At 29.2% G+C, this 14,679-nt stretch overlaps 1 protein-coding gene across 1 annotated transcript; it reads right to left on the minus strand.

Moving 5' to 3' along the window:
* Positions 1-12,421: 12,421 nt before the first annotated feature.
* LOC113381838 (GATA zinc finger domain-containing protein 14-like) lies at positions 12,422-14,438 on the minus strand (the record flags this gene model as incomplete). Its single annotated transcript, XM_026620506.1, has 2 exons — positions 12,621-14,438; positions 12,422-12,550 (listed from the first exon to the last, which is right to left on the minus strand). Coding segments are annotated over exons 1-2 (1,947 nt in total), but the record flags the coding sequence as incomplete, so codon positions are not given.
* Between the last annotated feature and the right edge of the window lie 241 nt (positions 14,439-14,679).

Consider the following 14,679-nt stretch of genomic DNA (forward strand, 5'->3'; position numbering starts at 1 on the left):
TAGCCGTTACGAAGATACGGGGCAAAAAGTGCCGAAAACGTTAACTCAGTTTTTGAGAGAACGGAGCGTCCGATTTGAATAATTCAAAAAAACATTTCACTTGTTTTGACAAGATGAAGAATCGATGAAGGTAGGTCTAGCGGTTTCGGAGATATGGAGGAAGAAGTAAAAAAAATGAACCATTTGGCGGTCAAAAATGATCATTAAACATATGCTCATCAAATTATCAGATATTTTATAGAGATTTTAACAATAAGTATACAATTGTTAACATTCCTATGGGTTCCGTACCAATGCTTATGCGTTAGACAGCGACGCGGCGCTTACGCGCTTTATATTTTGTCCCTATGCAGTTAAAGCAGTACGATTGCTTTGAAAAGAAAGTTCAGATCTTCCACAATATGTCAAAATAAAAAAAAAAAATTTTCAAAAAAAAAAACAAAAAAAAATTAAAAAAAAAATTTTTTTTTTTAAATTTTCAAAAAAAGTAATTTTTGTCCAATTTATAGTTTCTCAAAAGCCTTATTTTTCAAAGTAATTTTTTTTTCAAAAATGTTAATCGTTTTTTAAAAAATAATAATTTTTGGTACGGGAAGTTCCAGCAATTTGCCTTAAGGCATGATGCCTTAATTGCCTTAAGACAGAATTCCACTTACAGCTAGTTGAAAAAAATTTACTCTGAGAAATTAGATTTTGAGAAACCAAATTTTGACAAAAATTTAATTTTTTCAAAGAAAAAGACTTTTTGCAGAAAAGTGTATTTTGAAATATTTTGAAAATTCTGAACTTTTTTTCAAAGCAATCGTACTGCTTTAACTGCATAGAGACGAAATATCAAAGCGCAAAAGCGCCGCGCCGCCGTCTAACGAATAAGCATTGGTACGGAAACCATAGGAATGTAAGCAAAAATATACTTATTGTTAAAATCTCTAAAAATATCTGATAATTTGATATGCATATGTCTAATGATCATTTTTGACCGCCTGATGGTATTTTTTTTACTTGTTTTACTAGATCTCGGAAACCGCTAGACCCGCCTTCATGAAAATTTGATCAGTTCTTCATCATGTTAATACAAGTAAAATGTTTGTTGAATTATTCAAATCGGACGCTCTGTTCTCTTAAAATCTGAGTTACCGTTTTTGACACTTTTTTCCCAGTATCTTCGGAACGACTAGACCTGTCGTTCCTTATCAACGTCTCCTTATCAATACGAATAGAATGTTTTTTGAATTATTCAAATCGCTTTATCCGTGTTCCCGAAATCGTCGACGAAAATTGTGTTCCGAACACACATACACACACGCACACACACACACGCACACACATACACACACATACGTCCATTTTTTCTAAGGTATGCCAAAATATTCAGAAACGTAGAGATATATAAAAATTTTCATTTTCAATTTTTTTGCGATTACTATAACTTACCCTACGGGAAATTAATTATAAGAAGAGTTGTAAAACTTATATATTGTAAAATTTATTTTCAACTTAAATAACTTTTTTTGAAAATTTAAAAAAATATATTGTTGAGAATATTAAAATTTTGTTTTTTTTAAGTATTTGAATTTTTTATACTTTAAAATATTTTGAAAATTTTGAACTTTTTTTCATAGCAATTGCGATGATTTAGCTGCACGAAATATCGAATCGTGTAAGCGCCGCGTCTTAGTCTAACGAACAAACAACGTTAAGGAACCCATTTAAATGTAAACAAAATTTATACTTATTATTAAAATCTCTATAAAATATCTGATAATTTGATGTGCATATGTCAAATAATCATTTTTGTTGTTATCGTTTGCTACGTATCTTCAAAACGGCTAGACCTGCCTTTGCCAGAAACAATTAATCAGCACGTCTCCATATTAATAGGAATCGAATGTTTTTAGATTGAAATTTAAAAAAAAATAAAAAATGAAAATTATTATAGATATACGCTTCAAATGTTTTTGAATATTTTAGCATACCTCGGAACAAATGAACGTATGTGTGTATGCGTGCGTGTGTTGCGCTGATTAGTTTTTTTTATTTTGATAAAGGCAAGTTCAACCGTTGCGAAGATACGGGACAAAAAGTGCCAGAAATGGTAATTCAATTTTTGAAAGAACGAAGCGTCCGATTTGAATAATTCAGAAAAATTTATTTTTTTTAATGAAATAAAGAAAGAACTGTTGAAATTTTTGGAAACGCAGGTCTAGCGGTTTTCGAGATCGAATAAAAAATTAAAAAAAAATGCCATTTAGCGAACAAAAATGATCATTAAATATATGCACACCAAATTACCAGATATTTTATAAACATTTGAATTATGAGAACAAATTTTGTTTACATTTGTATGGGGTCCGTACCTATGTTTATCCAGTTGCGCAGCTAAAGTATTGCAATTGTTTTGAAAAGTGCAAAATTTCCAAAATATTGTAAAGTATAGAATAAATTTAAATTAAAAAAAAAACTAGTGGGGTGGGCGGCATCGTGCCTTAGGCAATTGCTGAAACTTCCCGTACCGTAACGAAATGTTCGAGGATTACTGAATGTTTTCAAATAGATTATTATAAATATTGTAACATTGTCTAATATTTATAAATATTATATAACTGAATTGCAGAGTTGAAATTATTTGTAAAGTATATTAGAACTATAGTCAGAATTAAAAATAAAATCAGAAATATTTTCTATATACAAAAAACTAAAAAAAAAAAAAAAAAAAAAAAAATGGGACAAATTTTTTTTTCCAAAATCGATTATTTTGTTAAGACAAGCAGAAAGTTCTTTAAATCATTTAAATCGGACGCTTAGTTCTCTCAAAAACTGCCATTTTTTACATATTTAGCTCCGTATCTTCAAAATGGCTGGGCTGCCTTTGCCAAAAATTAATAAACACTTCTCCCAATCATTACTAATTGAATGTTTTTTAGATCATTCAAATCGGATACTCCGTTCTCTCAAAAATACGATTTCTATTTCTGCACTCTTTGCTCCGTATCTCCGAAACGGCTGGACCTGTCTTTGCCAAAAACTAATCAGCTCTTTTCACTATCAATAGGAATCGGATGTTTTTTGAACCATTCAAATCGGTTGATCCGTGCGCCCTAAAACGTGACTGGAAATTTGTATCCACACATACATACACACACACACATCCATTTTTTCTGAGGTATGCCAAAACGTTCAGAAACCTTCAAAACGTCGAGAAATGTAAAAATTTTCAATTCCGATTTTCGGCCCATTACAATAACTTACCCTACGGGAAGTTAACAATAGAGTATAGGTATATAAAATATATGTATATACGCAATATATATATATATATATATATATATATATATATATATTTGTATGATTCTAAATTTGATGTTGACATATGTATTAACAAAGTCTAATAATCGGGCATACATCAATAAAAAACATAAATTTCTTTCAAAAATTTATTTTAAATCCATACGTTTCGGCTATAATCCTAGCCTTCATTCAGTGGAAACTAAAAATAAAATTAAAAACTAAAACAATTGAATGGAGTGAAAAGAAAAAAATAAAATAGTAATTAGTACTTACAATTAGTGTCTTCTTAGTGTTAAATTGGAAAATTTTAATAATCCATGGTATTAGGATATGGTAATGCACTACACTATGTATTATAAACATTAACTTGAAATTACACAATATTTTCACAAAATACTGATTTGAAAAAATCACAAAATGAATAGTGTGTTATTCGTAGACTGGTTGAAAATGTAATGGAGAAGTCATTTTTTAAAAAATTTTTACCAAGATTCTGCACATGTGTGGAACGAATTGTAAAACCTTTGCGCGAACGCTTTTATTGTTTTGTAAGAAATTTGGAAATGTTATCTAAATAGAAGAGATTTTGTGTCGCACAGCGTGTTGAGTTCATTCCGTTTATTTATTGTCTGTATTGTTATAAATAGTTAAAAAAGATACCCTCTATAAATTCTTCGTTGAATATAAATTTTGTTCAAATTGTAGTATAGTCGGATTAGAAAAGTCCATATTGTGTTTTTAAAGTGTATATATGGTCTGCAAGAACAGTTTTGAATTGTTTGGGGTTTTTTTGAATTGTTTTTATGTTGTTGTAACCGTTTATTGAGGTTCTGGCTAGTTTCTCCTATGTAAATTTAAATTACAGTCTAAACAATTTATTTGATAGACGAGATTTCTGAGTCGTTCGATATTAAATGGGGTTTTTGTTTTTGTAAAAATAGTGCTAGTAGTTGTACTAAAATGGTTACAAGTCGAAGTCCAGATTTATAAAAAAAGTTTTTTCAAGGAACATACAATTCTTTAATGTATGGCAAACATATTACACCAGAATGAGTTTCTGAGTCAGGTAAATCGTTATGTACTGTGCAATTGTCCATTTTATTCAAAGGTACGTTCGTCTGTTACTAGTTACGGAATTTATAAGTTTTAGGGGGATAGAGTTATCTGTTAAATTTTTGTAATTAATTTGATGTTGTTGTCCCAAAATGTTTTGTCCGATAGAAGTATTGCGTGGTCCGTTAGATTTATTATAGTACCTATTTTCATTTTGAGTGGATGATAAGAAAAGTAATTAAGGTAGCGTCCGGAATTAGTTGGTTTTTGATACCAATTTGTTATTAGTTTGTTATCTGTAGTACGTATAAGTTTTATGTCTAAGAAACTTATCGAGTTCATTGTCTCCAATTCCACTGTAAATTTTAGTTTTTTATTGACGTTATTAAATTGATCAATTATCATAGTGACATCATCACTAGGGATACAAGTGATAATGTCATCTACATAACGGTAATAAAAATATGTTTATTGTAATTTTTAAAAATTGTATTTTCAAGGAGTTGTAAGGATATTTCTGCTAGAGATGGACTTGCTGGGGACCCCATTGGCGCCCCAAAAATTTGATAATAGAAAGAGCCATTGAATTCAAAATAAGTGTTAGAGACAATGAACTTGACAGTTTCCCTGAACCAGTGTAAAGATAAAGAAGTCAACGGGGAAATTTCATTCCATCGGATTGTTATTGCGTCTAAAATAAGGTCTAGGGGTACATTAGTAAAAAGTGAGACTACGTCTAAGCTAATTAGTTTGTAGTTTTCTGGTATATAATTTATCTTGTGTTTTAAGTCAGTAACGAGTTCATAAGAATTTTTTATGTAGTGTGGTGATTGTTTTGTTATTGTAGTCAAAATGTTACTTATGTATTTTGAGAGTTTATATAGGGGAGTATTAATGTCGGAAACTATTGGTCTAAAAGGTAAATTATTTTTGTGGACTTTGGGAAGGCCATAAAGTCTGGGAAAATATGGGTGTAAATTTTTCAGGTCAGAAGTTATCTCTTTTGTTAGTTGTTTGTTTGTTGTAAGTTTGTCTAAAAATTTATGGCACGTGCGGTTTATGTAGTCAGTTGGATCGTTATTGGTAATTTTGTAAGTATTAGTGTCGAGTAATAATTCAGATATTTTATTTATATAGTCTTGTTTATCTATGATAACAGTGATGTTGCCTTTATCCGCTTTAGTGACCACTATATCCGGATGATTTTTGAGAAATATTTTGCATGCTTTAAGGTCTCTAAGAATATTATCGTAAGTTGTATTTTTAGTATTAAAGGAATTAATATGTTGGATGAATTTTTTACAAAAAAGATTTCTCGTGTGAATTTTAGTTTTCGGATCTTTAGTTTGTTGTAATCCATATTCTAAATTACTAAGCAATTTAATAAAGTTAAAATTACGACAAGTAGGAGGAACTAAAAAATTGGGTCCTAAAGCGAATATGTACAATAGTCTGTCTGGTATGTCGATAGAAGAATAATTTTTTAACCATTTATCAATAATATTTTTATCTAAAATTATTTTGTTTTTTTCTAATTTATTTTGTAATAGTTTATTAAATTTGTTAGTATACGAAAGTTTCAAACTATTGAACTGTTTGTTGTTTCTAATTGTTTCTAAATATAAAAAGTTTTCAAAAATATCAATTTCTACTGTGCGACACAACCAATTTGTGATTTTTTCAATCGTGTTTCTAAAATTACAAATATTTTTGATACACCTGTTAATTGTGAGTGTAATGTATTTTAAACTAACTTTTTGTAAACTATTGTATTGGGAATTATTACTAATGAATTGGAATTTTTTAATGTCTATTTCGTAAAATTTAGGAACAATTTTTTCTTTGCGACATCTTAATAAGAACACTTGTTTGTTGAAATTTATGATAAGTTTAGAATTGAGCTTAGAAATTTTTTTAAATTGTGAAAAAATGTAAAACCCGTAATTGCGCCTAATAAATTCAAAAAATGACAGGTTGTGATCTGTAAAATGATTTTGCTTTCCTTGTAATCTCCAATTGTTGTGCTGTAGAGTGACCATTTTCCTATTATAATGACGTAGTGGTTCCATGGATAATAATTGTGTAGTTGGAATTTTAGTATTTTATCTTGTATAAAGTACTGAGAGTAATGAATCCTTTTTTCAGCCCAGGAAAAATATTTTGTATGATTCTGAATTTGATGTTGACATATGTATTAACAAAGTCTAATAATCGGGCATAACATCAATAAAAAACATGAATTTCTTTCAAAAATTTATTTTAAATCCATACGTTTCGGCTATAATCCTAGCCTTCATTCAGTGGAAACTAAAAATAAAATTAAAAACTAAAACAATTGAATTGGAGTGAAAAGAAAAAAATAAAATAGTAATTAGTACTTACAATTAGTTGATCTTAGTGTTAAATTGGAAAATTTTAATAATCCATGGTATTAGGATATGGTAATGCACTACACTATGTATTATAAACATTAACTTGAAATTATACAATATTTTCACAAAAAACTGATTTGAAAAAATCACAAATGAATAGTGTGTTATTCGTAGACTGGTTGAAGATGTAATGGAGAAAGTCATTTTTTAAAAAATATTTTTACCAAGATTCTGCACATGTGTGGAACAAATTGTAAAACCTTTGCGCGAACGTTTTTATTGTTTTGTAAGAAATTTGGAAATGTTATCTAAATAGAAGAGATTTGTGTCGCACAGCGTGTTGAGTTCATTCCGTTTATTTATTGTCTTATTGTTATAAATAGTTAAAAAAGATCCCTCTATAATTCTTCGTTTAAATAAATTTTGTTCAAATTGTAGTATAGTCGGATTAGAAAAGTCCATATTGTGTTTTAAAGTGTATATATGGTCTGCAAGAACAGTTTTGAATTGTTTGGGGTTTTTTGAATTGTTTTTATGTTGTTGTAACCGTTTATTGAGGTTCTGGCTAGTTTCTCCTATGTAAATTAAATTGCAGTCTAAACAATTTATTTGATAGACGAGATTTCTGAGTCGTTCGATATTAAATGGGGTTTTTGTTTTTGTAAAAATAGTGCTAGTAGTTGTACTAAAATTGGTTACAAGTCGAAGTCCAGATTTATAAAAAAGTTTTTTCCAAGGAACATACAATTCTTTAATGTATGGCAAACATATTACACCAGAATGAGTTTCTGAGTCAGGTAAATCGTTATGTACTGTGCAATTGTCCATTTTATTCAAAAGGTACGTTCGTCTGTTACTAGTTACGGAATTTATAAGTTTTAGGGGATAAGAGTTATCTGTTAAAATTTTTGTAATTAATTTGATGTTGTTGTCCCAAAATGTTTACTAGTAACAGACGAACGTACCTTTTGAATAAAATGGACAATTGCACAGTACATAACGATTTACCTGACTCAGAAACTCATTCTGGTGTAATATGTTTGCCATACATTAAAGAATTGTATGTTCCTTGGAAAAAACTTTTTTATAAATCTGGACTTCGACTTGTAACCAATTTTAGTACAACTACTAGCACTATTTTTACAAAAACAAAAACCCCATTTAATATCGAACGACTCAGAAATCTCGTCTATCAAATAAATTGTTTAGACTGCAATTTAATTTACATAGGAGAAACTAGCCAGAACCTCAATAAACGGTTACAACAACATAAAAACAATTCAAAAAACCCCAAACAATTCAAAACTGTTCTTGCAGACCATATATACACTTTAAAACACAATATGGACTTTTCTAATCCGACTATACTACAATTTGAACAAAATTTATTTAAACGAAGAATTATAGAGGGATCTTTTTTAACTATTTATAACAATAAGACAATAAATAAACGGAATGAACTCAACACGCTGTGCGACACAAATCTCTTCTATTTAGATAACATTTCCAAATTCCTTACAAAACAATAAAAACGTTCGCGCAAAGGTTTTACAATTTGTTCCACACATGTGCAGAATCTTGGTAAAAATATTTTTTAAAAAATGACTTTCTCCATTACATCTTCAACCAGTCTACGAATAACACACTATTCATTTGTGATTTTTTCAAATCAGTTTTTTGTGAAAATATTGTATAATTTCAAGTTAATGTTTATAATACATAGTGTAGTGCATTACCATATCCTAATACCATGGATTATTAAAATTTTCCAATTTAACACTAAGATCAACTAATTGTAAGTACTAATTACTATTTTATTTTTTTCTTTTCACTCCAATTCAATTGTTTTAGTTTTTAATTTTATTTTTAGTTTCCACTGAATGAAGGCTAGGATTATAGCCGAAACGTATGGATTTTAAATAAATTTTTGAAAGAAATTCATGTTTTTTATTGATGTTATGCCCGATTATTAGACTTTGTTAATACATATGTCAACATCAAATTCAGAATCATACAAAATATTTTTCCTGGGCTGAAAAAAGGATTCATTACTCTCAGTACTTTATACAAGATAAAATACTAAAATTCCAACTACACAATTATTATCCATGGAACCACTACGTCATTATAATAGGAAAATGGTCACTCTACAGCACAACAATTGGAGATTACAAGGAAAGCAAAATCATTTTGCAGATCACAACCTGTCATTTTTTGAATTTATTAGGCGCAATTACGGGTTTTACATTTTTTCACAATTTAAAAAAATTTCTAAGCTCAATTCTAAACTTATCATAAATTTCAACAAACAAGTGTTCTTATTAAGATGTCGCAAAGAAAAAATTGTTCCTAAATTTTACGAAATAGACATTAAAAAATTCCAATTCATTAGTAATAATTCCCAATACAATAGTTTACAAAAAGTTAGTTTAAAATACATTACACTCACAATTAACAGGTGTATCAAAAATATTTGTAATTTTAGAAACACGATTGAAAAAATCACAAATTGGTTGTGTCGCACAGTAGAAATTGATATTTTTGAAAACTTTTTATATTTAGAAACAATTAGAAACAACAAACAGTTCAATAGTTTGAAACTTTCGTATACTAACAAATTTAATAAACTATTACAAAATAAATTAGAAAAAAACAAAATAATTTTAGATAAAAATATTATTGATAAATGGTTAAAAAATTATTCTTCTATCGACATACCAGACAGACTATTGTACATATTCGCTTTAGGACCCAATTTTTCAGTTCCTCCTACTTGTCGTAATTTTAACTTTATTAAATTGCTTAGTAATTTAGAATATGGATTACAACAAACTAAAGATCCGAAAACTAAAATTCACACGAGAAATCTTTTTTGTAAAAAATTCATCCAACATATTAATTCCTTTAATACTAAAAATACAACTTACGATAATATTCTTAGAGACCTTAAAGCATGCAAAATATTTCTCAAAAATCATCCGGATATAGTGGTCACTAAAGCGGATAAAGGCAACATCACTGTTATCATAGATAAACAAGACTATATAAATAAAATATCTGAATTATTACTCGACACTAATACTTACAAAATTACCAATAACGATCCAACTGACTACATAAACCGCACGTGCCATAAATTTTTAGACAAACTTACAACAAACAAACAACTAACAAAAGAGATAACTTCTGACCTGAAAAATTTACACCCATATTTTCCCAGACTTTATGGCCTTCCCAAAGTCCACAAAAATAATTTACCTTTTAGACCAATAGTTTCCGACATTAATACTCCCCTATATAAACTCTCAAAATACATAAGTAACATTTTGACTACAATAACAAAACAATCACCACACTACATAAAAAATTCTTATGAACTCGTTACTGACTTAAAACACAAGATAAATTATATACCAGAAAACTACAAACTAATTAGCTTAGACGTAGTCTCACTTTTTACTAATGTACCCCTAGACCTTATTTTAGACGCAATAACAATCCGATGGAATGAAATTTCCCCGTTGACTTCTTTATCTTTACACTGGTTCAGGGAAACTGTCAAGTTCATTGTCTCTAACACTTATTTTGAATTCAATGGCTCTTTCTATTATCAAATTTTTGGGGCGCCAATGGGGTCCCCAGCAAGTCCATCTCTAGCAGAAATATCCTTACAACTCCTTGAAAATACAATTTTTAAAAATTACAATAAACATATTTTTTATTACCGTTATGTAGATGACATTATCACTTGTATCCCTAGTGATGATGTCACTATGATAATTGATCAATTTAATAACGTCAATAAAAAACTAAAATTTACAGTGGAATTGGAGACAATGAACTCGATAAGTTTCTTAGACATAAAACTTATACGTACTACAGATAACAAACTAATAACAAATTGGTATCAAAAACCAACTAATTCCGGACGCTACCTTAATTACTTTTCTTATCATCCACTCAAAATGAAAATAGGTACTATAATAAATCTAACGGACCACGCAATACTTCTATCGGACAAAACATTTTGGGACAACAACATCAAATTAATTACAAAAATTTTAACAGATAACTCTTATCCCCTAAAACTTATAAATTCCGTAACTAGTAACAGACGAACGTACCTTTTGAATAAAATGGACAATTGCACAGTACATAACGATTTACCTGACTCAGAAACTCATTCTGGTGTAATATGTTTGCCATACATTAAAGAATTGTATGTTCCTTGGAAAAAACTTTTTTATAAATCTGGACTTCGACTTGTAACCAATTTTAGTACAACTACTAGCACTATTTTTACAAAAACAAAAACCCCATTTAATATCGAACGACTCAGAAATCTCGTCTATCAAATAAATTGTTTAGACTGCAATTTAATTTACATAGGAGAAACTAGCCAGAACCTCAATAAACGGTTACAACAACATAAAAACAATTCAAAAAACCCCAAACAATTCAAAACTGTTCTTGCAGACCATATATACACTTTAAAACACAATATGGACTTTTCTAATCCGACTATACTACAATTTGAACAAAATTTATTTAAACGAAGAATTATAGAGGGATCTTTTTTAACTATTTATAACAATAAGACAATAAATAAACGGAATGAACTCAACACGCTGTGCGACACAAATCTCTTCTATTTAGATAACATTTCCAAATTTCTTACAAAACAATAAAAACGTTCGCGCAAAGGTTTTACAATTTGTTCCACACATGTGCAGAATCTTGGTAAAAATATTTTTTAAAAAATGACTTTCTCCATTACATCTTCAACCAGTCTACGAATAACACACTATTCATTTGTGATTTTTTCAAATCAGTTTTTTGTGAAAATATTGTATAATTTCAAGTTAATGTTTATAATACATAGTGTAGTGCATTACCATATCCTAATACCATGGATTATTAAAATTTTCCAATTTAACACTAAGATCAACTAATTGTAAGTACTAATTACTATTTTATTTTTTCTTTTCACTCCAATTCAATTGTTTTAGTTTTTAATTTTATTTTTAGTTTCCACTGAATGAAGGCTAGGATTATAGCCGAAACGTATGGATTTAAAATAAATTTTTGAAAGAAATTCATGTTTTTTATTGATGTTATGCCCGATTATTAGACTTTGTTAATACATATGTCAACATCAAATTCAGAATCATACAAAATATATATATATATATATATATATATATATATATATATATATATATATATATACCTATTCATATATATGTGTGTGTGATTACATATTATTTAAATAATAAATGAATATAAATTATTTCATTTCATAAACATATTTCATATTTGTTTAAACTTTAACATATAATCAAATTTTGAAATTTCATTTAATAAATCTTTAATATATATAAAAAAACTCCAAATACCATTTCATAAATAATTCGCATTTTTTAACAAACTTAAAAACAATTTTTCTTGTCATTTTTTGTGACTAGTTCTTGTCAATTTTACACAAATCTCTGCATGTCCAGAAGCCCAATGTTTTTTCTAAAATGAATAAATAATTATTTAACATTTGTTTAAGATCAATATTGTTTTCATGTAAATCGGCGGTAAAAAAGGATCAATTACTATTAGCCATGCAAAGAATTTTCAGGAACACTTGAAGAAAATTGAAATATTGATGAATTGTTAGAATAAATAATGAAGTTTTAGAATTGAAAAGAAAAAAAACTTACTTGACATGCGATTGAGCAGTAACATGCTGCTTTACATATAGTGCATTGGATTTTAGCCATCATGTCGCACATAGTACAATAAATTATCCGTGGCCCATCTATAATATCATCTCCATCAGATGAAGCTTTCTACAAAAAAATAACAAATATTAATAACAATTACATTTTTCCCAAATAATTAAAAAATTGATGGACTTACCTCAGTATCCTGGTGAGAATTCATAGGCGCAGGATCTTGCTTCAATAATTTCTTTAACAGAGAATTCAAGTTATCATGTGTTTGTGGTTTAGCTAAGCGCTCCCAATTTTCATTATCAGGATCATACGCCCCATTTTCCTTATTAGTTCTAATTACTTCCAATTCATGGGGAATTCCATATATGGTAAGATCTTCTAATGATGCACAGCTTATGGTATCACTAGAACTAATAGCATTAGGTAATTGTGCTTTCTCGTTTTGGACTTCAAGTAAATTCAAAGGCGTAGTAGTAGTTATTGGCGCAACCTGAGTGCTCGAGATCACCTCTGCATTTTTGACCGCTTGATTTTCTTGACATGGTGCATCTACTATTTTTGTTGGAAAGGAGTGAATAATAGAACTGACTATTTCAGTTGTTTGCCCTTCTTTGGAACACAGCTTTTCACCTACCATATGAACTGATTGGCATGGTTTATCCATCGTTTTTGCTACTTCTGGATGATCATTTGTAATATTTATTGGTGCATCTTGCTCAGATTGATTATTTTGCATCATGGACCCATTCGCAGTGTTTACATACGATGAATTAGTTCCAACAACACTATTTTCTGCAGGGCTTTTTATTAAGAAATTTTGTGTTGAATCAATGTGTCCAGTGAAGGCATTTTGTGCTCCGCAAGTTTGAGAATTTAATGATGGATTTCCAATTCTATCGTTCATGGCCGGAGCTGGTTGAAACTGCATTTGCGTAGGGTCTTGTACAGAACTATTTTCAATTATAGAACTTATATTCGGCAAGTTTTGGAAAAGATTTGAAATCATTTGCACGTTATTGTAATTTGGAACACCTTGACCGGAACGACAACCCAGATTCTGATTTCTTTGATAAAGGTTATTGCACATACTATTTTGATTATTGGTGGATACCCCTGCTGTAGCACTAGTCGCCGGTGCACAATTTTGAAAAGAAACTTGGTGCATATTATTGAAACTGTTCATAAATGGTCTATAATTGTTCATATTGTTGCAATTATTTTGAGCCCGTATCATAGCCAAATTACTACATTGTAACAAATTACTTTGTTCTCGAGAATATGGTATCTGCTGGGATTGCATTGGATTATTCAAGTACGAGACAGGGCGGTAACTATTATTAGCATATGGTCTATTATAATAATGATTTTGCGATATTACGGGTGCTATGTTTGAGCAAACGTTAGTTACATTACTCTGCCCCATATATTGATTCAATAGTGAACCATTTTCGGCTATTTGTTGGAAATTGATACGTGGCATTGGAAAAAAGTTATTTCTGTTGTCAACTGGTAGAGTATTATTAGTAACTGCTTTTTCGATTGTGGCTGAAGTTTGTTGCAAATTTCGTCTGCCATTCAGAGATTGTTCAAACATCATTTGAAAGTTTGCTTTATTTCCTGTATTTGTTGTCCTCGACCATGTATGTGGTAATTCTTTCGATGCATTATTTTGATTCAACAATTGAATATCCGAAGATGATTTGTTTTGGGAAAGAGGCTGGTTTGGATGCGACAAATCAGTTGTATTATCTGAATCATTTACCCGAAGACTAGGCCTTCTAGGTTTCTTAGGTTTACCTTTAGGTTTGGTTTTCTGTTTTTTTGAATTTTCAAAAAATTCTTGCGAGGGAGTGAAGGAATTAGTCGGTGAAAGCTGCATTGTAGAAATATCTGGTTCACAACTTTCACTATTTTTTGAATTTGTAAGCGTGTTTAATAATTCAACGAACAAAGTTCGACATAAGGATTCAATGTGATTAATTATATCGCTCGCCTCAGACATTTTTTTTGCTATGTCTAATATTTTATTAAAAACAGTTTTGTTTCTTAGTATAGTAACATTCGAATAAGCGTATTTTTTCGACAAATAATTTAAAGCATTGAATAAACGTTTTCTTCTTGTTAATCTTAAGACATCGTAATCCAATAAACTAATTCTATAACGAAATTTATCGATACCATTAGCATTGATAAACGATAGTCTATTATTATAATTATTTACTGCACAAAAAATATCATTAGAA

The sequence above is a fragment of the Ctenocephalides felis genome, unplaced genomic scaffold, assembly GCF_003426905.1.
Source record: "Ctenocephalides felis isolate EL2017-DRISC unplaced genomic scaffold, ASM342690v1 CF-g0.4_SCAFFOLD_03107, whole genome shotgun sequence".
NCBI classification, from domain to species: domain Eukaryota; kingdom Metazoa; phylum Arthropoda; class Insecta; order Siphonaptera; family Pulicidae; genus Ctenocephalides; species Ctenocephalides felis.